Source organism: Aplidium turbinatum, chromosome 13, assembly GCF_918807975.1.
Source record: "Aplidium turbinatum chromosome 13, kaAplTurb1.1, whole genome shotgun sequence".
In the NCBI taxonomy this organism is placed as follows: domain Eukaryota; kingdom Metazoa; phylum Chordata; class Ascidiacea; order Aplousobranchia; family Polyclinidae; genus Aplidium; species Aplidium turbinatum.
Genome location: NC_137484.1, coordinates 20,650,088 through 20,676,020, shown reverse-complemented (window position 1 = coordinate 20,676,020; position 25,933 = coordinate 20,650,088). Strand labels below are relative to the sequence as shown.

General features: G+C 38.4%; 1 protein-coding gene across 1 annotated transcript; it reads right to left on the bottom strand.

The window, feature by feature from the left end:
* Window positions 1-1,294: 1,294 nt before the first annotated feature.
* Window positions 1,295-23,616, bottom strand: LOC145782505 (inner nuclear membrane protein Man1-like). The gene is made up of 13 exons (XM_082594307.1): window positions 23,413-23,616; window positions 22,157-22,289; window positions 19,965-20,785; window positions 19,108-19,177; window positions 15,894-15,964; window positions 15,133-15,242; window positions 14,369-14,478; window positions 13,660-13,761; window positions 13,416-13,518; window positions 11,895-12,015; window positions 11,225-11,364; window positions 4,619-4,724; window positions 1,295-4,271 (listed from the first exon to the last, which is right to left on the bottom strand). The coding sequence occupies exons 1-13, from the start codon at window positions 23,545-23,547 to the stop codon at window positions 4,014-4,016; spliced, it is 2,280 nt and encodes a 759-aa protein (XP_082450433.1). The 5' UTR covers window positions 23,548-23,616; the 3' UTR covers window positions 1,295-4,013.
* Between the last annotated feature and the right edge of the window lie 2,317 nt (window positions 23,617-25,933).

Here is a 25,933-nt window from a genome sequence, read left to right as displayed (position 1 = left end):
TTCGACTATCGGGGTGTGCGCTAAAGCAACGCTTTTCAAGGACTGCTCTCCATTCAGTGCACTGAGTTGTGGAATAGTTCACATGCAACAACACGTCCACAAACGGAATCTTAACTCTGCCAATCTCGGTAGCCAGCCTTAGGTTCAAACCGTCTGTAAAACTATCAAAGGCTTTGTCAGTCCGAGGGTGAAGATTCAAAATCAACCTGTGTCAAGCGATGGAAATACGTGGAGGGAGTATGTCACATCGTAAATGATGCAAAGACGGCAAATACTGAAAGACCTAATATGACGAGGCGAGTGTTTTTTATTGCTCGAAGCTGCCGTACTTTTTCATCTAAATCTCTTCAGGAGTGGTTGGGTTTTTGAATCTGTATCCTCCGACGGACAAAGCCTTGATTGGTTATTCCTGGTAGTTCCGCATACTTGTAGAGACTCTTGACATCTCTCGGCACACCGCGAGAGTCGAACTTGCGCCGTGTTATCTTGAGGCGAGCGCGCAACCAATGAGCTAACGGGGCGGACAGGAGCTTGTCGTCAGAATAGTCAACCTCATCGTGGTGACGTATGGCTTTGAGCAGTGAAAAACTTTCTCTTCGCTATGTTTAAGTTTTGCGCTAAAAATCAATTCTTAAAGACCGTCCGCCCTGATAGCTCAGTGGTTCCGCAACCGGCTCAAGATCACGCGGCGCTGGTTCGGTTCTCGGGGTGTGCGCTTGATCAACGCATTTCAGGACTGCTCTCCATTCAGCAGCACCTAGTGAATGGAACAATTACCCGGCAACAACACTTCAACAATCAGAAACTTCACTCTGTCAAACTCGGTAACCGGCCCTGCGTCAAGAGCCTCTACAAGTCTACAAGTATGCGAAACTACCCCAAGAAACTACCAGGAATAACCAATCAAGGTTTTGTCAGTCCGAGGATAAAGATTCAAAACCAACCAAAGTTGCAGAACGACAAAAATAAACCGTATTTGAAACACCGAGTCAAGCAATTATGGCTTTGAGCTGTTGAGAAATCAGTTGCTCGTCTTTTCTATCTCTCCAGAAAAATACAACATTTCAGAGAAAAAGCTGACACCTCCACAATATGACACCAAAATCCACGAATGCGTTTCGCTTTAAAAAAATCAGTGCTTAAACTAGTGATATGTTTATTATGAAAGCGACGATAATGATTGGTGGCAAGCAAGGATACAAAAAGTGTGAAAGGATTCGTTTTGCGTTTCATATTACACAGTACCAGGAAAGGACCAATTCACTTCAAACTTGATCATGTAGCTGACTCTCTAGCGGCTTTTATTAAAACAGTTTTTTTTTTTGCTACAGAACACAAAAGTGGCATTTCACTTGTGAAAATCTAAGGCTTGGTTTATTACCTAGAGAGCAAAATCCGTCATTTTTAGATTAAAATAGTAAAAATAAAGGATTTTGTTGTCAGGCTACTTCATCTGCAGGCTACTCAGGGCGTTATGCATTCAAACGGTATCGCATTCACATTAAAGATATTGAGGTTAATACGTGATGTTAATTCTACATTTGCAAACGTCAAGTGGCCATTACAAACTCTACAACGCCACTCTTAAAACAAAACAGTAACATTTTCTAGCAAGCTGATAAACCTGCACTTTCTAATATATTTTGAATATGCTGTACAACATAGTATCATATGAAGTGTCTTTGAATTCAAACTGCGAAGTCATGCTCAGCTTCAGCTCAAAGCAGTGCTATTGTACACGAAAACCACACTCCGCAGTAGAGAGGTTATTTTCTTTGGGCCTACCGGCGTTGGCAGAACTGCAACTTGCTTCGTTTTCACGTACGTTGGTCCAACGTAGCTAAACGTAGATTCAGTAATAATATCTGCTCGATGAGATAAGATGCCAACGGTGTGGTTGAAATTAAGAGTATCACGACCGAAAAAATCAAAATGGCTGTAAACGTGCTCTTGAAAAGTGCGACTATCATACAATGGGAATAAATACCGGGCAGAAACTCAGCCAGCTGGTCATTTTTGCACTGCGCTGCGCAACCCAAACTGCGCATACGTTTCGCTTTACATTCATGAGTTGAATGGTACTCACGATAAAACTGAAAGTTGCTGCAATGTCATTGGACGCTATGTCGATGTAGAAAGTCACATGATAATGAACAACAGTAACTCTCTATGATGACTATAGTTTACAAATTCTTCTCAACCGTTCCACATCCATTTTCCACTGCATAGGTGGAATAATCTGGCCGACCTTTCCAACGACTTTGTTTGTAACAGACATAGCTTTTATCGTTCCATTGCTTTCCATTTTTAGAAAAAAATAAATTGCAAAAGTCGTGGTGCGCAAAACTCGATCCGCAGCAGCAGATTACAATCGTGAACAAATACAAGGGAAACTAGAAAATTCTTTGGCTCTTTCCCAGACAGCAAATCAGACGTTGAATCAACGCAAAAACGACCGATTTGCTGTCTGGGATCACTACGTCTTATTTTTCCTCCACCATACTGGTGATGTTGAGACTCTTCAAACATCGCCCTTCCTTCGGATGGGTTGTCAAAATCGTCACATTCAATGATGACGTCAAAATCGTCACATTAAATGATGACGTCAAAATCGTCATATTGAATGAAAGGTTTGGAGAAACACGTAAGTCTCCGAGTTCATATTAATAGAACACCCGAACACATATAAGCACGTGTCTGATAAAGCATTACCCAGTTGTCAACTTGGAGAATAGTCCATCGGACAAAATGTGCGGCAGTCTGGTAACTGAAGACAGCCATGTAGGCATAAAATAAATGCTTTCAGTAAAATTACACCAGCTAGCCAAACCGTACAAAATATTTTCGCTTGCTGATTACACGATAATGCAAGATTTGAAAATATTGCCCCGGTGCAACAAATTACGTTTAACTCACGCTCATTCAATAGATGAATTCACGTACCAGTCATTGTTTGTCAAAGGGCATCGATGAAGTTCACAAGACCAATGCTGATGCGGTTAGGTTTCTCAAGCACACTTTGTGCTTAGATTGTGCCACGTTGGATGAACAGAATTCAAAACTGGATACCATCCCAGACAGCAAATTAAGTCATTTTTACATTGATTCAACGTTTGCAGACGTTGAAGCAATGTAAAAATGACGGATTTTGCTGTGAGGGATGCTAACAAGGCAATGGTGATTTCAGACAACTTGTAAAAAGAATTCGAAGCGTCTTTTTAGTTTGTCTGCATATGAGATGCATCATTGTCTGTTGTTTATGTTTTGGGTTATATCCAAAGACCGTGACCCAACAGACAAACGCTTCCGAAAATGCTCAAGATATTTCGTACTGTTGGAAAAACAAAAAGGTGTGTAGGGAGGACAATACCATGGCAAAATAAATTGCAGCAAAATTAGTTATGAGGTTCTAGATTTTAGGCCGAAACAGGACAATACAAGACTGAGAATTGTTCTAAAGCTTAAAGCAGATCCTGAAAAAAATCTTGATTGTAACAAATCTACAGACAGACCTACGGTGTTCCAAACCAAGTTTTCACTAAATTTGTTCAATTTGAAACCCAAAGCCTACCTGAACAGACTTACAACCCAGCACTGCTAAGAACACAAAAGTAATCAAAAAGTAAAATCTCTGAAAAGATCAGTAAGTCACATTTTCGCACTAAATACAGCACTGTGGCTCCTTGCATGGGGTTGATGACACACATGCAACGAGCCAGTTATAAGTTATCTTCAAAGTTATCCAAACAGCAAATCAGTCCAAACGTTGAATCAATGTACAAAAGAACTCGTTTGTTGAGCAGGTAGAATAGTGATGAGGAGAGCGAAGCTGAAAGTACAAAACTCTCAACGCTTATTGCAATAAAGTAGAGAAACATCGTCTTGGCTTTTCAATCCAACTGCACGAATCTGTGGCGGTGTCCGTACAATTTCATCCCTTGATGCTCTGGGTAAAAAGGTTGACGGACTGCGGTAGATTTTCGTTATTTCAACAAAAATTCAGTGTTTTTGAGCTAAGCATCAGATCTCAATGGCGTGGAAGTCAAAAATCCGCTTGTTGCGTCCTCTGGTGGTAAGAAGGTAGAGACAGGAGTGCTTGAGCTGGGTCTCAAAGGGGTAGTTTGGTCGGCAGTATGGGGGTACCTGGTATGGAACCGTTGGAGTTTTATGAATTTAACTGTCACCAGACGTCCATCAAACCAGGAACCATGCAGAGACTTGAAGGCTTTTCCAGCACCACTGCAGGACGCACACTTGACATAGACGACGCCCTGTAACAAACGTAGGATCATTAACGCAAGCCTGCCTTGGGCTAGGGAGGGAACAATGATATTTAATACCGATTCTATATCGAAGATGTTTTTATCATTAAATAAATGAACAAATTTTATATTACATGAATTATTCGTCACTCGACGCCTTTTTATCAGCCGCTTTTGTCAGTAAATCAACCCTTTTTACATTCAGTCTACAGACGTTGAATCAACGTAAAAACAATAATTTGCAAACGGATATCCAGCCGCGCCATCAGATTGCTTTCTTATATTTATCGGGGAGAGAGAGGGTCCATTGCCTCAATCCAAACCCTCTTAAGATTAGACAGTAGCTCAATACTTACCTCTTTAGACTTTTGCTCAACCACAACCGATACAATTTCGTTGTTATCCGAGCATTTCTCCAGAATGGAATCTTGAACTTGGAGATGCCAGTTCGAATCCTTCTCTCTGCAATGCACGAGGAAATCATTACTTAGCTTTTACAGTTAGTAATAAATCAAAAGCTTTCAATCCTTTTTCAACCAAAAATGAAAATCAACTTGCGCACGAGCTTCGATGAAACGACTGAAATTTGAAAAGAAAAAGTTTCCTGTTTAATTCAACTTTTATCAGGATGACACGCAAAACCAGAGTTGTAGAAATGACTAATAATAGATTAGAAACTATCAACTGCAGTTGTTTTGAATAATGAAAAGTTTGGGTGTTCATCAGGACAATTATCGTTTCTAGCACTAGTTGCAACGTTCATCTGATGAAATTGAAAGTAAAATTAACAACAAACAAGATGGTTTATTGCTTCACTGACGTTTCGCGCACCATGACACTGCGCATCCTCAGAGGGAATAACATACAAAATAAAATTTCACCAGGTTATATACTGCAATTTTTTCTTGCCTTCAATCGCACTGCAGTATATAACCTGGTGAAATTTTATTTTGTATGTTATTCGCTCTGAGGATGCGCAGTGTCATGGTGCGCGAAACGTCAGTGAAGCAATAAACCATCTTCAGGGTTCCCACACATTTTTTATAAACAAATTCCCTACTTTTTCAATACTAAATTCTAAAAATTCCCTACTTTTTCAATACTAAATTAAAAACATTCCCAACCTGATTTTGATTTAAATTGCGCATTAACAGTGCTTAATCAATGACAATTTCTGTGCTGTATTATTTCCAAACACGATCATGCACAGGTTTAAAATTGTATATCCGGACTCTGTTAAATTCGAATCAGTATGAAAAATAATAATAATGTACAGTAGAAGATTCCTGTTTGAAGAAAAAACTCTTTTTTTTCAAAATACCTGAACTGAAATCAGTTTGGATAAACTGTCACATTTATACTAAAATTTCAATTCAAAGCCTCATTCCATCGGACATGGCAACCTGCCATAAGCCAAACCAAAACAATTAAAAATCACAGTACTTGACAAAATGAAGTAAGTGAAAAGAACACTGAACACTGTCTTTGTGATTCTGAACACTGAATCACAAAGACATTGCACAGTAAATAAGATTTATGAATGATATTAAGAACACACAAAGACAAGCAATCTTGGTACAGCTACACAATCATTTAAGCTCAAAAATTATTAATTATTTTCAACAACGGATTCCCATGCCCAGATAAATGGTTATATACTGTACGATACAAAACATTTCACAAAGATGACAAGCATGACACTTTCTCTTGGAGCTGTTTGTCAAGTATGTCCAAGGCTTTCTTTTTTTCATTGGCAGTTTTTCTCAAACTATTTGACCGAGTTAGCAATGTCAATTTAGCAAGCCTTTCAGCCTTTTCGGCCAGCTCACTTGCTGCTTTGTGCAAAGAAGTGATGTCTTCTTGGTACCTTCTCTTCTTTTCTTTGATGCTATCTATTTCATCTTCACAATGCTTTCTTTTTTCACTTTTTAAAGCTTTCTGTTTGTTTTCTTTGTTCTGTTGCAACTCTGCTTGATACCGTCCTCTTGCAGCACGAACAAAAGCTAACGTATCTGCATCAATGGTTAGCTTGTGCAATCCCCCAAGCGCGTTTACATGATCTTTTATCAATCTTCGAGCAACAAGGTGGCAGCCTTTTAAATTGACATCAGATAAACTGTTATTGATGGAAAAGCCTCGTTCAACTGTAGCCTGTCCATGTGATAAAGTAAGCAGAAGCTTGATGATAGGCCAAAGCTTGGAAAAGTCTTTACTGCTGCTGATGTTGTCGAAATATAATGAGTCCACTCTGTCGGACTCGGAAAACTGTCTAAAAGCAGAAACAGTGGGAGCATATGTCAGGAAATCATCAAATTGGTTTAAAAGATCATCACATTCATTTGTTTTCACAAAGCCTACTTCAGTAAGATGGTTTAACAAGCTTCTCATTTTCTTTACATTTTCGTGCCGTAAGGCAGAATCGCACACATTTTTGGGGTTCAAGCAAGTTATTTTTCGAATAATGCTGTATTGTAAAGGGTTTTTTCTGAGTAAATGTTTAATTAAACCAATAAGAAATTTTTTACAATCCATACGGAACTGCATCACATTCAGATCACTGGCCTTTTTCTTCAAGAGTAATGCTTTCAAAAGGTTGTCTGTTGCAAAACCAGTGTCAATTTCTGTATGATCTTTAAGATTTGCACTTTTTGACAAATCAATTGCAAGAAGCTTTGTAATGGTTCTAGCTTCTTCTATCACAATGGGTTTAATAAACCTTTTTAACATTGACTTAAGCAACTTCTCTAAATCTTTGCAAATAAATGGAAGCATTGGTTTGTCAGTTTGGTATTTTGTTAGAAAAACTGACAGTGGCTTTGCGATGGACACAAAGCAAGCCAGTTTAGCTTCCAGGAAGGCATTTTTGCATGCATCTTCCACAATGCCATAACACTTGCTTGAAGGTTGGGGTATCTCCTTTCTCCTGGCAGCACAAAGGTACGTTTTGAGGTGAGGAAGCATTTCGATGGCTCTTTCGGCTACTGGCACATTTTCCACCCAGCGATGAGGACAGTATTTAACGGGAAATACAACAGAACCAGTAACTGTTTCAAAGTCTTCCCTTCTTGCTGGTGTTTCTTTGAACAGCTTGTAAAGAGCAGTCAAAAATTCTGAGACTTGCCAGCCTGATTTACTAGCCCCTTCCCTAAAGGCATTATGGAGTTTGTGCAGGCCACATGATCCAACATTTATAAGTCCAGATTGGAAGTGGTTGATTTTGTTCTCTTCAAACGTTTTGTGAAATGCCCAGTTCACATTCGGGCCATCCATTGAAAGCTGGATTATGTTTTTATATCCCAAGCTACCTTCGATGCTTTCTTGTATGCTATTATACAAATCACTTGCCCTAGCATGACCCAAAAACTGTGAGTCATAGTATCGGCTTATAACATGACCACCTTCCCAAAATCTGATAACGACATCCATTTGTTTTTTTTGCAAATGCTTATTATAGCTTTCATCAAACATCAAAACATACTTCTCATCACTGATTTTCGTTTTTAAATTCGTTTGTATATAAGGGGCCATTCCATAACACAATAGGTACATAGTTTTTGTTTCCCCGCAAGAGAATTTCTGTGCTATTTCATCCGATGGGAACATTTGTTGTAGCACGAAGGATATATCAGTGCTGGAGTTGAAAGAATATCCGCTAGTGGCTGACTTCAAAGCCCACCACAATTCTGCCTTTAAGACATCATCTCGAGAGATAAACGCATCAAGCGTGTTACGCGTAGGGGCAGCAGCAATGGATGATGCTGCTTCAGCAGGAACATCACCTTCCAGCATGTTAGAAGACGAGGAACTGGAAGAGATTGACGGAGCTGCAGTCGTTTTTTTTGCAAATTGATGGATTCCACCAGTCTCCTTCTGAAGCTTCATCAGTTGAATATGCTTCTTGCTTTTCATGTGACTACTTAGGGCAGAACACCCCATAGTTTTGATATCAATAGACTTGTTTCTGCAGTACTTACAAAGAGCTTTGTTACAGTTTGATGGGTCACGTTGAATCCAGTCCTTGTATGTCGCATGCTGCAACCACAAATCGTTGAACTTGCAATTAGGCATATTACTGAATTGGTACCTTTATACAACACTTACAATTACTAGTATTTTATAGCGTAAACAAAAATGGAAAATTATACTCCACTGACTCGTTGCTGTGCCGTTAGTTAGCCGTGGCTAACCTACTGCTGCAGTTACAAAATCGATCTCTTATCGTTTTACTTGTCACCATGTTTTAATGCAAATCCACCGTCACCATGTCAAATCCTAAACCCTACCGTAACGCACACTTTTTTTCTTTCGCAAGTTGGATTCTCACAGCCTGTATGCGACGTCTCGTTTATGCAGTTGCAAAGTGTTTTCTGGCTAACGATATTTCCAATTCTTTTATGAAATATTACGCACTTTGCATTAATCTGGTCTTGTTGAAGACCGTATGTAATATAACCAGGGTGATAAAATGTCAATAAGTCCTAATTAGAGATGTACCAATACCAATATTGTGGCCGGAACCGATATCACTTTTTTAGGCCGATACCGATATTTTGGCCGATACTTTAGTTTAGTGTTACAAAACGAAGCAATTTTGATATTTGGAAGGAATTATATCAATTACCTTATTTGCATAAAAACTATTAAAAGCTTTGAATTGGCACAATTTATTAAAGATTCAAGAATTCAATCTCAACCGCATTGTTGTGTCATAATAGCAGGTTTTAGTAATAAAAGGCCACCGTGATTGAGGTATTGTGGCCTTGGTCGCAGATATTGCCTGCATTAACGATGTCTCTAACCGCTATTATCACCTAGCCACCTGACATCATTGTTTTATGCGGCCGCTAATCGACTTCAACGATCATGGAATGTTACGTAATAAGAACGATTATACACGCAAAAATAAAAAAAATCGATTGCTTAAATCAGCTCTTTTGTCTCGTGAGTTTGCGTATTGCTCAACAAGTGTATAAAGTTTAGAATTGACAAGAAATCATTAAATTTGAAGCTGAAGTTTGAATCACGGCAAATAAACGTATTCAAAACTTCTACTTCGGCCGACGCTATTTCACACTTAGTAATCTAGGTCGGCAATAATTTTGTCGCAGCAAAAATGCGTTAATTTTGAAGGCTGCCGAGCTGGAAACAGCTTGTCCCGTGTATAAGTCGAACTTAGCTTTTTGAGGTGAAAACCACTTGCGAAAATCTCGAAGTACACTCGAGTATATACGGTAATAAGTAAAATTTTGAATGTTAGGCTACAGAACAAAAATCGCTCGAAGCTAAATTTTCTTGTCAAGTTAAATATTTCTGCTTCTGCAGTGCCCCACAATTAAATAAGTCACGCCATGGTTACGCTACGCCACTGTCTGTACAGTATAACTCCTGTTGCAAGTAGGCTAACCTCAGTTAACCTAAACTGATTAGTGGATGAACAACGGGGAATGACCGGTATTTAAAGCGCAGATGAACAAGAAAAAAACAGTTCCCGAACTTGATTGAAATGCTGCATGTTGCGCCACAACATTGTTCTTTGTAATACCGCTTTGAAGGAGGATTACGAGTATGAACAAAAGAATAAATTTTAAACTTCATTTTAAATTGAAAAGACATGACGTAATGTTTTCCATCCTTAGTTATCACATATTTCTTCATTCCTTCTTCTTTTCATTTCTTCATTACGTAATGTCTTGTAGGAATAGAATGAAACTCAGTATAATCACTCAAAATGAAAGCAATGGGACTACGAATCCTCACTAAACCAATCAATCAATGGTTTTGTTGCACCTAAGATGACAACCTTATATTTTACTGATCTCCGGAGCTGACGTAAACCTTGGAAGTCATGTCGACTTATTCTTGATGCCTCCCTTATCCAAAATTGTTCTTTGTAATACCGCTTTGAAGGTGGATTACGACTATGAACAAAAGAATAAATTTTAAACTTCAATTTGTATTGAAAATACATGACGTAATGTCTTCCAAACTTATCACATATTTTTTCATTACGTGCAACGGGACCACAATCCTCACTGAACCAATCAGTAAAAGGTCTTGCTGTGCCTACTGATCTCTGGAGCTGACGTAAACCTTAAAAAATATGGACTTATTCTTGATACGGAATTTGACTAATTATATTACATACCGATTAATGGATATTTTATTGTTTACCACCACCAAACCACTTGTGACGATCCAATTTGTTAATTTACTATTCGATAAAATGTTTAGATGATGTCACGTCATTATGTCGATTTGAGATATAATTTCATTCATGACGTCGTATAGATGAAAAACTTTTACAAGTTTTAATACTCTGCCGAGAGTAAAAAAGAAACACAAATGATAAATATTGGAGAAATTGAGTCTCCTTTGCAACTTAAGAATCGAACAACGCAAAACTGCTAAAACAAAACGTTTTGTTTGAGTGAAAGAATCACTGCAAGCAACCAATGCCAAAGTGCGCGCGCAAGAAGTCAAGGGAGTGTGACGTATCAAAAATTTGAACAGGTTGTTATTTTTCTACATCAATGTGACGTTAGTAACTACCGCACTTTAAAAAATCTATATCTTTGCTTCTGTAGAAAATCCACAGCAAGCGCCTTTTTTACATGTTTAGTATCAGCCAAATTTCGCCGATACTGATACTCAAAAAAATGGCCGATATCACCGATATATCGCATTTTTTTATCCACAATTTAGTCATCAAGGTTTTCCATACTTTTTCAATACCACGAGGGAGGTTTCACAAGATTCCCGACCTTTTCCCGGTCTGGAAAACGGGTTTTCAAATTCCCTACTTTTTCCCTACTTTCCCGACTGCGTGGGAACCCTGCATCTTGTTTGTTGTTAATTTTACTTTCAATTTCATCAGATGAACGTTGCAACTAGTGCTAGAAACGATAACTACAGTTGTTTTGCCAGGTCAAAGATTCGAAGCACCGTATCAAAACGTCACTCACACATCAGGGTCGAACATGTTACGGATCTTCAGGCAAGGGGTGGGGCTGATGTTAGGTGCGTTCACTGAACGGTTGGTGTCGAAGGCCTCCCCCTGCCACACGCGGCCAGGGGGGTGCTGCCTTTTGTTCGGCGAGGTAACCTGTTAGAATGAAATCATGCTTGAAGATATTCACAGTTTGCCTGCAACTGATTATTGAAAGCGATAGCCTAGCCTTAAGCAGGTTTATTTTCAAATTTCGTCACTTGCTAGAACTGAAGTTTTAAAAAGCTAAACAAGTCCACCATCTTTTGCAGACACAGATATTTATACCAATGAAACCACAAAACAAATAATAATATAACACTTTTGCGCTTATTGCGATAGCACGCGTACTGGTACCGTCTAATGCGTATGACACACGTGCTCTACAACATACCGCGAAGCAGCGAAGAGATATGAAACAAATCAGCTGCTCCTAAATATTTTGACATGACACGCCTTGCCAAGACAAAGCTGCGTGCTCTGGAGCGGTGTCGAACCGACATCCTCGCGAGTTTCGCAAAGGCGTTCACCATTTGACTACGCAGCCGACAATCCTTTGGCTGAGGGTTTGAAGTTTTTGGTTGTGGCTGGAAAAATGCAGATTACGCGACGCAATAGAATCCATTCGGTGGAGAATATATTTTTACCTGAATCCATCTCCAGACTCTGTAATCTTCTCCAGCAATTCTTTGCGTTTCCACGCGGATGCGAGATTCGCTTGCAGAGATGAACTTGACAGCCTGATCCCATTCCTTAGCCCGAGCTTTCCTTTGTGATAACATAAACCATGACTGTTTAATGAAAGTGTTTTCAAAATTCGCAATAAAGTGGTCTGTACCCAACCAGCAAATCAGTCATTTTTTGTATTGATTCAACGTCTGTAGACGTTGACTCAATCTAAAACATGACTGATTTGCTGTCTGGGTACTCACAGTCTAGTAGCGTACAAAGTTCTATATTTGTGTGAGATAAATGCTAAGCGCTATGCTGCCACAGCAGTGTGGTGAACTTTGCAAAGGAAATGACGTGATTAGCAAAAGGTCGACAATCTCGCAGCGACCCAACAGCGCACTAAGTAGATAGAAGACAAAAACAGTTCAAACATATTGGAGATGCATCAACGCCATTTTCATCAGCGTCAATGCATCAAGTTAAATACTTAATGGTAACTTATTTTACAAAAGCAACATTTGACACGATGTTTATTGCGTGGTAACTCGTGCCACTCTATACCTATATTTGAGCACTGGCAAAAAAAGGTGTTGATTCCTTATTTTTCGTCATTTGGAAACGCCTGAACCAGGTGTGGAACCCAGGTCCACCGCTGAAGAGGAGGCAATAAGATAAACAGAGGAAAATAATCTTGTTTTATTTTGCGCCCATTGTAACAACATCAGCACTCAGCGATCACAGATGCAACGTAACAGACAATAGCGAAGGGGCATATAGTCTGCGAGCCAGCTGTTCCTATTATTTTAGCATGCCACTACGTGTCTTGGCTAGACAAAGCCGCATGCTTTGGAGCGGTGCCGAACCGAAGTCCTACGGAGCGTCGAGTGGTATTATATCGCACATTAGGGATGCACAGTCTTGCTAATTTTCTTAACACCAAATTTGAAGTCTACACATACCGTAATAAAATTACTAACCAACCGTCACAAGCTGTTCTTTTCAGGTCATCAGACGTTGAAACGACATGAAGAGAACAATTTGTGTTTGCCGCCTACTGCCTGACCAACTGATGTTGAAATTGTGATTGTTTTCAACCAAGTGGCAACGTAAACAGCAGGAGATGTGATGTAGTCAATTGTCACCAACAGGACATAATACAATTTGGGTAGAGAGGTAACTCTTTTAAACCATAAACAGACATAACTAAGCAACAACACTACATTTAACATTATAAAAACAAAAAACAACAAGCGCTACATTTAACATTATAAAAAAAACTAGCCGAAAACGTTCGCTTGTTGTTTTTTGTTTTTATAATGTTAAATGTAGTGTTGTTGCTTAGTTATGTCTGTTTAACAGGACATAAGTTTAGGAATTTCGGACCGTGGGTGAATGTTTTGACACATGTAAATGCGACTTTTTTAAACGTTGTTTATCATCACCTTTGGCATTATACAAGTTACGAATTTGCCAAATCTATTTTTAATCGGCGCTACCTTTCCTGGGGTGAGATGAGCATGTCACGAACGTGCAGGATAGGTATAAAGGGTTCTGGTTTATCGTCACAAGACACGTTCAGATGATGCTTTTTCAGTAGATCTGGATAAAAAATAGTTAATTACATTTCAACAATGAAATATTTTTAACAACAACTCATTATAATACCAATTTCTCGCTTGTGATAAAGTTTTATTCTCCTAACATAAAGATTAGCAAAAAAATAATTCTCTGACAACATACCGAGTATCTGTTCCACCATAATGAACATCTTCCTCCTCTCATCTTCTTTCCTCCTGACGCGGTACTGCCGGTACAGAATGACCAACCAAATCAACAAACCAGCTGTGGAACACATAGTTCTCCTTCAATTTTTTATCGTATCAAAGCTCATGGTTGAAGGCTTGGATTATATAGATAAAAGGCAAAAAGGGCGATTTTCTCCAAAGCTCTGGGTAGGTTGTGAACCGATGTCTCTTTGAGTGTTGGGAAGAGTTTGGCACTACTTAACTAAGCGCCCGACTTACTCTTCCATAGTTAAGGCTATTCTCAACTTAGACCAGTCGTAACTAAGCCAAGTCAAGCACTATTACACAGGTGAACCTTTGGTAAGCGGCACCAGGGATTGCTTACATTTATAGCACTGAAGATGAAGTCAGTATAGTTTTCGAAACGTTTGCTGAGAATGAGTTTAGTATCTACATTTTGGGATCTTTATTTTTTGAATAGATAAGCCTTTCTTATTCCATACTATTGTACAAAACAATCTACCCAAAAAGTTTCTACGGTAGCAAAAATATAACAACCGCCGCAATAGGGCATCTTTTGTTAATGTGAAACATAAAGCAAACACCTTAGGTTTGTGCAGTTAGAATAATAAGTCATTGTCTGCTTTTTGAGATAAACCCCAGAATTTGGTAGAGGCTGATCTCCATGGGACCATGCGACTCACCTGTTAAAACAACGCCAACACGAAATAGAACTTTCCCCACAGCTCGCTTGAAGCGGCAGAAGGTTGGCAAGATAGGTCGCTTGGCCTTCATGAAGCGGACGAGATGAACGCTGAAAGAAAACAAACATTTTGTTTGCAATGCGCGGTAATTGCTGACGCGATTGCTTTCGTCTATGTATCTTTCATGAGCACTAACCAGACAGCGAAATCCGTGCAGACGTTGAATCAATGCAAAATGACGGATTTTGCTGTCTGGCTGATGACCGTTGCACCACCGCAATCATCTCTTGAAGGTGACGAGAACAATAAGCATAAATCAAACAAATTGTTTGCTGTGTGAAATAACATTCAAATCGTCTCACAGGCCGCACAAAAGGTCGCCCTAGCCACCTTGTGCGAGTCGACACCTTCAAATACCATTTGCCTTTCTGATAAAAACGTGTTGGGGCGAATGGTTATCTGTTGGCATTCGATTTCTCTTTTCATGCATAATAACAATAATTATTTAGGCAACCTTCGCCCTAATCTTTTTGGAAACTCAAAGAAATTTTGTCCTATTCAATAAAGACTGACAGTTTGTTGTGTCAGGATTGATTTCATTATAATTGCGTTGAAATAACGTAATAGTACTTGTATATTGACTTGCAAAGGTAACGCTTCTCACTTAGCAAAATCCGTTCGTTTTACATTGATTCAACGTCTGTAAATCTTGATCCAATGTTAAAAAAACGGATTTTGGTAGCTGGGATCCGATTCCATCTCACCTGTCCTCCTTGAGCAGCTCCAGACCGTTTGAATTTTTGTACAAAAATATTTCCCATTGTGGGTGTTCCCTTATCAAGGCAAGTGCTTTGAAGAAAGCGTGGTCGTCAACCTGTGGAAAGCGGTGCTGAGAAATTAATATTGTGGCTTTGACCGTGCAAAATCAACAAGTTCCCCGGTCATAAGAGTGACAGGTGCTAATTTGACTTTCGTGCATTATGGATTATGGAACCTACGATAATAGAGCGAAGATAAAAATACATGAACCCTAAAATTTATAAGGACCTACTTTGGTCGTATCAAATCTCCCGCCCACAGTCACGGTTGTAACGACATGTAAAGTGCAGGATAAAAACAAAACAACATAAACAAAACAACAACACCAAAACGCGTTTCATATCTCAAATATGACGAAGGACATGACTGAAAACCAGGTCCAGGCTTTTGAGCTTTTGGCTTGGAATGTAGACAGCTATCAAACAGTTTCACACTGACAGGAAATCTTTGTAAGATTCCCTTAATCAATCATTCTTACACACAGTGTGAATGGAGCGGCTTGATTAAGTGCAATTCAAACACAATTTTTGATGTAACAAAAATATTTACATCCGAACGTCTGGTGATTGATATTATTGAACATATCCCAGACTGCAAATCAGTCGTTTTTTGCATTGATTAAACGTCTGCAGACGTTCAATTAATGCAAAAAACGACTGATTTGCTGTTTGGGATTTACTCATGCAGCTCTACTATCTTTGCTTACCTGCATTCGTGACCGCAGTTGGCCGACAAACAACACGTCGCTCTCATTCGTTACGTTGCAAATGACGTCACCTATTGATGAAATAATAATACGTAAAGCGAGACCACGCCAATGTTTCCTTTGTATTTCAAGCAAAATGTTGCGTAGGCTGGACTAAGCAAAAACAAAATTTTAATTGCGCTTTATCAATTTAATGAGTAAGAGAAGCTTTAACAGAAGCTAAAGAGCAACGCAAATCTGCGATGAATACAGCGCTGTATAAAAACACACATTATTGTTATACAAACAAGTATTATGTTATTTGTATTAGAAGACATGTAACCGAGTCGTTCATATCAAGCATTGTTGTGGGTTTGACACCTGTCACTCTGTCAGAAGATATTTCATTTTCTTGACACATTATTGTTACTATTATAACAAACCAGGGGCTCCGGACACTTCCTGAGAGTGGGGGGGGGGGTAATTTAAGCAGGGGCGGGAACGATGTTTTGACATCGACATGGGCTTATTGGATTATCGCATTACATATACTTCTGGAATGTCGCTCCCCAGACCCCGTTCGCATTACTAAAAGCTTCAGTTTCTTATACAACGTCTTAGTCTGCATGTTTCGCGTCGAAGGCACAAATTTTGGCCTTTCAGCACGATTTAAAATCGAAAAATTCTTTCAACGAATCTGAAATCACGAGCAAAAGCTTTTTAACATTTGCCACATTTTTTTGAGGTTTTGAGACAGTTTTAACTGGAAGAGGGGACGTACGCAAAATCCCTCTCTGTATTCTTCCTTGGCTCAAGTCTTCCAAATTTTGCAGAGTGCAAAATTTTGCTGAGTTCAGACGCTAAAAGGTTAGATTTAAAAGGCCAAAAGCGTTAAGGTTAAAGCTATAATCTATAAAACTTAATTTACAATTACCGGTACATGAATACAGCACGACAACCTGTGCCATAACATCCACAGTGAAATGAAACGTTTTAGCATCTAGGGTTAGGCCTACATTCAACTCAGAAAAAAAAGAAGCTAAAATGCATTAACTTTTACAAGAATTGAAAATAAGGAGACATCTTGAATCTTGATCGATGCTACAGGAAGGCCTACCATCTGCGCCGTATAAGAAATAACACTAAACAAAAAATGCCATAACACCCAGGTAATGCCTTGTGCCAAAATCCCACAAAAACTACAAAGAAATAACATTATAAACGAACACCTCAACTCAAACAAAACACTGTGTGCACTCTGCTTCTATTCTAAGCAGAACAGTCAGAAGTCGCCAAAGACGTTAAATCTTGGTGCATTGTTAAAAAAAATTCTTTGCAGATTTCATCTACACTTAGTTCATCCAAATAGTTAATGGGCATGGTACACTGGTACATGGCAATGAAATTGAGTCTTGAAGCAGTCATTGTGCTTCGGAGCCATGTTTTTAAGCGGCGTAGCGAGCTAAACGATCTTTCAGCTTCTGCAGAAGAAGGGCCATTGACCAATAGCAATTTTACAAGTTTTTCCACACTGGCATAAAACTCTTTGACAATAATAGGCCTAAGTCCCATTAACTTGTTTCGAACATCGCACACATACTTGATTATCTCAAATTTCTGATGGAAGTGGCTTAAATCTTGGCCCAAAATTTTCACGTCGAAGCCATATTGTTCCAACGCTGTAACAGCACTGTCGTTGACTGTGCCAGATACTAAAACTTCAAGCATTTGGTGAGTTTTAATTCCTTCTCCATTGAAGCGGTGGGTGAGGCCTTGCACTATGCTGTCAATAGATACATAGAACTGGGAAGCACTTTGCTCACAGCGCTTTCTTGAAATTTGGACTTTAGCTAAGAGCCTAAGCTATCTACTTGCTGCTGAAATTCCTTGTATAACTGCATAAATTGTTCTTCATTTCTAAGACTATAGTATTTAACTTTTGAGTTTTCAACCAGCTCCATCATGTCACTGATGGTATAGGCTAAGACTTGATCTGCAACAGCCCAGTTATCTTTTCAAGTGGTTTGAATAAAACTTGACAAAACTGCAATGCAAAGTATGTGTTGCCTTGCAATAATTGGGAATAAAGGCCTAATGATTTCGCATTGTTGAAATTTTGAAGTGTATTTAGCAAGGCTTCGTAGTTTGACAACACTGAAGAAATGGCCGGTAGGCCTACACGTGTCAGCCATCTTGTTTGGCACAAAGTGTGCAAGCCATGGTGGGATTCTTCCTGCGATTTTGAACTTGCCAGACTGATTTTGCAAACTACTTAGTTCCTGAACAATTCCCATGGCATTATGCAGGTCTCTATTGCATATTTGCGTTGTCTTGCGAGTCGGAGTTTCCAAGCAAACAACTAAAAAGTTGTGCAACAAAATAAAAAAATAAAAATAAAACACAAAAGTAGAAAAAATATAAAAGTTAAATTTTTATCTCTACATTAGTGGGGGGGGGGGGGGTAATTTTGCATTAGTTACCCCCCACTCCAATTGGTGGGGGGTAATCACCCCCGCGGCCCCCCTCTAACGGAGCCCATGTAACAAACTAATCGAAACTAATGACGATAGTGTTGTTGTTCCAAAGCTCAATTGTAATTTTAATTTCCAAATATTCTCTTTATTATTTAGCTTAATGGTGTAATTCAACTTATGTGGGAGAGAATGAGCTGAGAATGAACAAGTGCTATAGTGCCTGAAGCCGACGTGTTAATCCACTGTTCGTGAAATTTAGTTTCTGCACGCAGTTTGAGCAAGCTGGAGCAAAGGTGTTGATTTAGCTGGTTTATTGTTAGCCTTAAGTTGTATCATGGCGTGATTACACATTTTGCAGATTCGCCTTTTAAGTTTAATCAAGCCAAACCATTGTTACAACAGCTGCTAATTGGAGAGTGATTTTTCACTGCTCGGCAGTCCATTGATTAAGTTGCACCACATCAATTGCTCGTTAGAATGTCAAATTAGCCCCTCTTCGTCATGCTCAAGCATGTTACAATCTCGTGTGTGCTTACATAGGTCATGCAATGAACAGCAAGGATGAAAGTTCAACATATGCCTACCTAATCGCAATCCACAGCTATCAACACTCACAATCACAAGTGGACAAAAACCAATTGACACAAGATAAAGCAACTGTTGAACGATTTGCTTGCTTCCTATAAACTGGCACTGACATTATGTCGTTTTTCCTATTAAACAATTCAAAGATGTTAATTTCAATGATCAATTCTACCAACCTGCGGTTGTTCCCAAAATCTCATATATACCGTTGACGATTTCCATTGTCTGGTTCCTTTGTTGCTGTATCTAGATGGAAAATACAATATACTGATAACACTGTCAAACAACAACAATCAGAGTCTAAATCAAATATACAAGCTCACGTACATACTTGTTAAGTAACTGGTTGCAGTGAATAAAAGACTGTGCCACAAATTCTTGGAAAAAACCATATGTTCGATCTTGGGTTATTACCTAGCCTGGGTTTTTTTTTTCGGTCATTGACCGATTTTTTAGCAAAATGTCCGAAAAAAATATATATAGTCAATTCGGTCAAAATTTCCGAAAAAACATATAGTCAATTGACTATATATGACCAAAAATGACTAAAAATGACCGAAATAAATAAAAAATGACCGAGTTTTTTCAAATCATTTTGGACAAATGACCGAAAAGTCTTAGCGAAAAAAATAACCCAGACCTAGACAGCAAAATCCGTCATTTTTACATTGATTCAACGCCTGCAGACGTTGCATCAATGTAAAATGACGGATTTTGCCGTCTGGAAATCACAACAGGTCACATGTCAGTGGCGATACATAGAAGTCCGGAGATACTTGATTTTAGTACTCAAAGTTTTAAGTTTCATTCAATAAAAGAAAATTCTGGAATACTGGATAGGATATAACGGCCAAAGTTTATTTTTTTTGGTTTGTACACACATTACATAACCACACAAAATTTTATTTTATTAAAGAAACCGATGGAAAAATTGTGACTTAAAGTTTGGTTAGATGGTTGCAATCTAAAAACAAACGCTTAAACAAAGTAATTAATTACCTTCCAGTCACACACTTCAATCTAATAAACGAACCTGATGAGGGGATGACTCTATCATGGGCTGTTGTATAGCAGAGCCAACGTTATCGGCTCGCATGGTCACGTAAAGCAGTCCAAGAGTGATGAAAAATATGACGGTACAGATAGGTAAAAGAACAGAGCAGTGTAAAGACCAAGATCTCGGGGAAGCATCATCCGTGACAGGTGGATTAACTCTTGTTTCTTTGCGATAAAAACGAGAAAGCAATCGTGACACAAAAGACGGCTTTAGTGGCGATGGCCCAAGTAAAGCGTCACGGGTGATGTTCGAACTTTCAAGAACATCACTTGTGTTCTCCAATACAGTTTGTCTCATGGCTCCTGATAAAGCGCGTCTTCGAAAAACATCTCTGCCGTTCTTTCCTTTGTGGTGAGTGGAATTTTGTGGCTTGTATAAGTTTGCATTTTCAGTTTGAGAAGGCGTATTATTGTGTGAGTCAGTTTGTGTATATGCAAGGTCTTGACTGGATGATCTCTTAGTGCTGTCATGCTGAAGAACGGGACTGCTATGCAGAGAGCTCTGGTTGGAGAGAGATCGGCGAGATGTGACTGAAGGAAATGGATCAGATCGCAGCAAAGTCGGTGACGTGCTCGTATTTGCCAATTGGACTTGAATCCAGCTCCCCTCACTGTCAGACGAGTCATCAGAATAGCCATTTTTAACCAGCAAGGGAGAAAGTGTTGCTTTGTTGCTGCGTGTGCGACGGCTAATTCCACTATCAACTTTTTCTGGCACCGACCTCGAGCGTAAGCTCAATCCTTTGCTTGTATGGTGTAGTCGCCGTGACGTCATCACTTTAGTGAACTTTGTGCTATCTGAAATAATGAAGATAAGAAAATTAACCACACATGGCGGCTTATGTTGCAGCAATGCACTACATGAACACTTGGATTCGTTATTCATGACGTTCTTTTTATGCTCAGTTTTCTGGTTAATGATATAACTTGGATGTTATGGCTTAATTATTCCAACAATTTTATCACACCGTACTTGAACATCTATTTATTGCACAAAGCATTTATCTGAATTCTTTTAATTTTCTAACAATGAAATAATCTTGCAATGCTTGCATCCTTTTACCAATGAAATAAAATAACTTATTGCAATATAGCTTAATATTACTCATCAAAGTGATGATACTCTGTAAACTGGTTAACATATTGTACAAGAAAAACACAACAGTGCATTTCACAAAAAAGGCTACGGTACGTTAAATCAGTATTTCTCGCACTTTGGTAAATGATTCCAGCACTGGCGCCGACTTACGGGGTGGCCACGCCACCCCGTAACCGCTGTGGCAGGGTGGCAGCCACCCCGTTTTTTTAGGTTACATTACTTACTGCAAATAAATGTAATTTGAACGGACGTTTAAATCTTTTTTTGATCATTGGTTTTCGCTTCAAGTCAACGTAAAGCAAGAGGTGAACCAATACAGTATTACGAAGAAAGTGATTGTTTTTGTCACAAGCATGATACTCGCGCAACATCAAGCAAGCTACGTGAAGATTACGCAACACGTGGCTACGAGTTTTTTCCTTGTTGTTGTTGCGATCGTTTTATTTGTTACTTGTCATAAGTCATTGTTACATTTGTTAGGTTTACAATGGGATTTATTAATCAATAAAATACGATCTTTCCATTGCCTCCCTCAAAAATCTTTTTTTTAAATTTTTAACCTACTTGCGATCTACCATGACGCAACAGCGATTGAACCACGTGCTAATTTTAAATGTTTATCAAGCTGAAGCTTCACGGTTACAACTTGACCAGTTGATTAACAGTTGGATTGACAGAGCTGCTGTTCGCAAAAATACTTTTGCCAAATGTTAAGTGTCAGAGCAGCAACGTAACAATCAAATTCAAGACATATTATACCTCCTGTGTTTTGTTTTAAAGTTGCTTTGTAAATTATCGAGCTACAAATCAGGTGCGAAAAGACAATTGCATCTACGAAACACTCTTAGTAAAAATCAAACAAAAACATGCAGTTTGAAAGTTTTCAGGTTGCCATATTGTGCTATTCGCCACCCAGTGCAAAAATAAAAGTCGGCGCCTATGGATTCCAGTTTAAAAATGTCTAAGACCAATTGAAAAATCTTTTAAAGTAGGCTAATCAAAATTATTATAAATTAATCTAAACCGCAGTATGTATGTATGTATGCCAATAATAATTAATCAAAACCAACCATTATTATCATCACTTTCATCAGAACTGAAACCAAATTTTTTACGCTGGGCTGCTGCTTTAGTTTGTCTTTTGCTAGTAGTATGATTTCCATTTTCACTAAAGTTTGATGTACGTTTTTTCACTCCAAACCCCTGCAAAAACATTGGCATAAAACATCTGCTGTAAACGGTTTATCAAAATGACTAATTGACTATAGAATCAAAAGATGAATCCAATTAAAATATAATATGCAGATGTTAAATCTAATTGAAATATAACTGAAGACAAGATACTGCCATCTTAAAAACGGGAACAAGACATCCTGTCGCGGCTGACCTGTCACAACTCGAGTTTTGGACATTTGTTGATCTATTTTAGAAAACAGCAACAGAGTAATCTTAAAATCTCTAACTTCCATACCAGTTGATTACTGATGTTTTTAATAGTGTGCTATTGATCAAAAATATCAGCTGCTTTCGAATCTACAAAAGTTTTGGAAAAAAATGTTTCTTTGTTCATAACATTACTACAAGAAGAATTCTTTTCTTTCATGAAATGTTATACAAACCTACACAATATGATAAAACAAAAAATTAAGCTTGCTCGATAATTTCAAATGGAAGATTTATTACTCTATCTTTATCTGGTCTGTAGCTCTATAAAACTGCAGTAGGCTACAATCTAATCATCATAGTCCGGGTTTTTAAAAGTTAGAGTTCGTCTTAATTGTCCAAAAACACTAAAAAACTAAGTGTGGACCATCTCTAAACGTTGTGACTGTCCAACGTTGCAATAGCCATTCATCACAATTCATAAACATTCAATGAAATGTACAAACCAGTTGCAGTTAGTTTAAAGGAGTGTTGCCATCGGAACGGGTTGACAGTGTAAGCTTTACAGTGTGCCCGACAAACTTTTTATTTCTCATCATTTGCGCGGGCGGTTTAAATTCGGAAGTGGCTAAATATTTTTCATCAATAGTATATACAATATTAAAAACATCAGCATTCAACCGGCATTGGAGTTAGAACTTGTTAGATTACTCTGTTGCTGTTTTCTAAAATAGACCAACAAATGTCCAAGGTTCGAGTCAAACAAGTCAGGGGCATGAAGTGTTAATCAGAATAGTAAAAAATTCGCGTCAAATCGTCGAATGGTGTACCCTGCGGTGAGATGTCCATACAACAGGCTGGCCACAGTCAGTTGTCCAGCGACAGGTCGGCCGCGTCAGGATGTGGTGTACAGTGTACACCTTAAAAACAGCCATTTCATTACCTTTGCTAGCCTCAATTCTTTAAGTTTTTTCTCATAAATACCCCTTGTAGTTGATGTGATTGGGCCAGCAATAGAACCAACTTTTTTCAACTCATCTCTTAATCCAGCGTCTGTCAGATCTTTTACATTCAACATTTTCTCTCAGTCAGACAAGAAAATGTTGTGATGAAAAGCAGATACACTATAATTCAATGCAGGCTATAATTAAAGCCTATAAACAGCCTAGTAGTGTATATCATTTACTGATAAAAGTATTTAGATTAACTTTGTGACGATATTTGTACAATCAACAACAGCATAATGCAGTCGGAATAATGCGAATATTTTTTCTGTCTGCTGTTGCAGTTACACTGCTCAGAGACATTGCATCTGGTGCTAATATAGCAAAATTATATCTCCAAGTCTTGCCATAAGCAAAGTCAAATAAGTGGCAATAATAATCTTTTTTCTTTCTCAACTTTAGCTGTTTCAACATTTCTGAGAGCAACTTCATATATACAACTTGAAAATGGAACTTTGAAAATGAAATTATGTGTGGTTCTGTTGTTCTTTTTGTTTCTTGCATTTTGTATGATGTCAATGCAAATTTCGAACACCTGTTTATTGCATTAACACCAGCCAGCAAATCAACCATTTTTTATGCTGATTCAACGCCTGTAGACGTTGAATCAATGTAAAAAGGGCTTTACATCTGCATGTACAAAAAAGCCAGGAGTGAGAAGGAAAAACTATAATTCCTCAGGTAAGCGGTCAACATCATTTAAAACAACTGAAGTATCGCCATGAAAAAAAGATCAAAACAATTGAAATTAGGCAAAACTAGGCTGGTAACGCACGTGCACGACTCTTCATGATGCTTTTGAAGTAAAGATACTCATAATGTGTTAGAATTAAATCGAAAAATATAATAATAAAATAAAATTTGTTTAATGATTTTAGTCACAAATATAAATATTGCAGCATTGATGTTCTTAACATTTGCTTCTTCGATTTTCGTGCTGAAAACGTCACACTGTTTAAAAATAGTCATATGCAAGTTACTGCTAAACGATGAAGATTGAATATTGCTGTTGGTAATGGGTGTTATCGATTTTAACTTTTGGAACATTTTTACATTATTTTCTCACATTTTTATTCTGTTAGTATATATTGTTTCTTGTGTGAGCAAAAACAACACATTAACATTGTCTATTATCGCTATCATTACCTAACCAAACTTATATTTTCCTTGTTTTATGCGCCGCTAAGGTTTAAGATCGACTGCAACGATCATGGAATGTTCCGTATGAGAACGATAATACACTCAAAAATCAAAAAATTGATTGCTTGAAACAACTTTTTTTGCTTACTGAGCAGTGAATATTATTTTCTAAAAAGCATTTATTACGTGTCGTGATTTTACTTCGGCAATGATTTTGCGCAGAAAAGTATGCTAAAATTTAAAAAACTAATATTGCTGCGCCTGCCTTTTTTCAGTTCAATAAAATTTTTACAATCAAAAAAAAGTTACTGTACCAAACTACCTTGGTAAGGCCTATTCTTTTTTTGCATAAATGACACACTTTTGCAGAGCAAAATTACGCAATCAATCAAAAACAACATCTGCCTCCACTGAGCTGTCAAACTACCTCAGTTATTTTTCTTTTGGATGAATAACACACAACTAACCTAAAAACCTCTGCTGACTTCACTGAGCTATCAACCCAGTGCGCCTGCCTTGACTAGACTGTCTATCACGGAATGGCCTGTTTCGGTGAGTCCGATCCCTGAACGGGGGATTTTTTCAATCTTTTTTTAAAATTACCGGGTACCGTAGCCTGATTATCATTGCCGTTTTAGGGTTAGGGGTTAGAAGTTAGGAACTCACCAAATCGGACTCACTGAATAGTAGCAGACCCGTCTATCAAACTGCTGTGCCTACTTTCACTGCTGTGTGTGACTGACAGTTTCCCCATGGTTTCAGACAAGCGCAGTAATGGCATGTACGTACAGTAAAAGTGTCGTAAAAAAATAGCATGGAATAGCTGTATCTACGGCGCCGTAGACATTGCCACTTGCTATTTTTTAACTAAGCAAATTTCTGACTTCTACTGTATTGTAAAGGTGGGTCCCATACTTGATTCAAGTGTTGGGTATGAGAAGATAAGGTTCTCATTGTACTAAGCCTTCGGCACTAAGGAGAGTAGGGTGGCTAGTTCCTTGCGCGGTGGGATGGCGCAACGGATAAGGCGTTAGCTTTCCAATTATGAAAACCTGGTTCGCAGGGTTGTTGGTATTTTACTCGACCCAAAAAACCCGGGTGGGTTTTTTTAATAAAACCCACTTAAAAAAAACCAAAAAAACCCATAAAAAAACCCAGAGCATCATATTTGTCCAGTTTTTATTGGAAAATTAAAAAAATTTACAAAAACACTACAAGGCACTTACAACAAACTTTAAATTAGGACTTAAGGATGTGATTGTGAAGTAATTTCCAAGAATAAACTGAAAACGCAGTGGATATTGCACAGTACACAAAAAT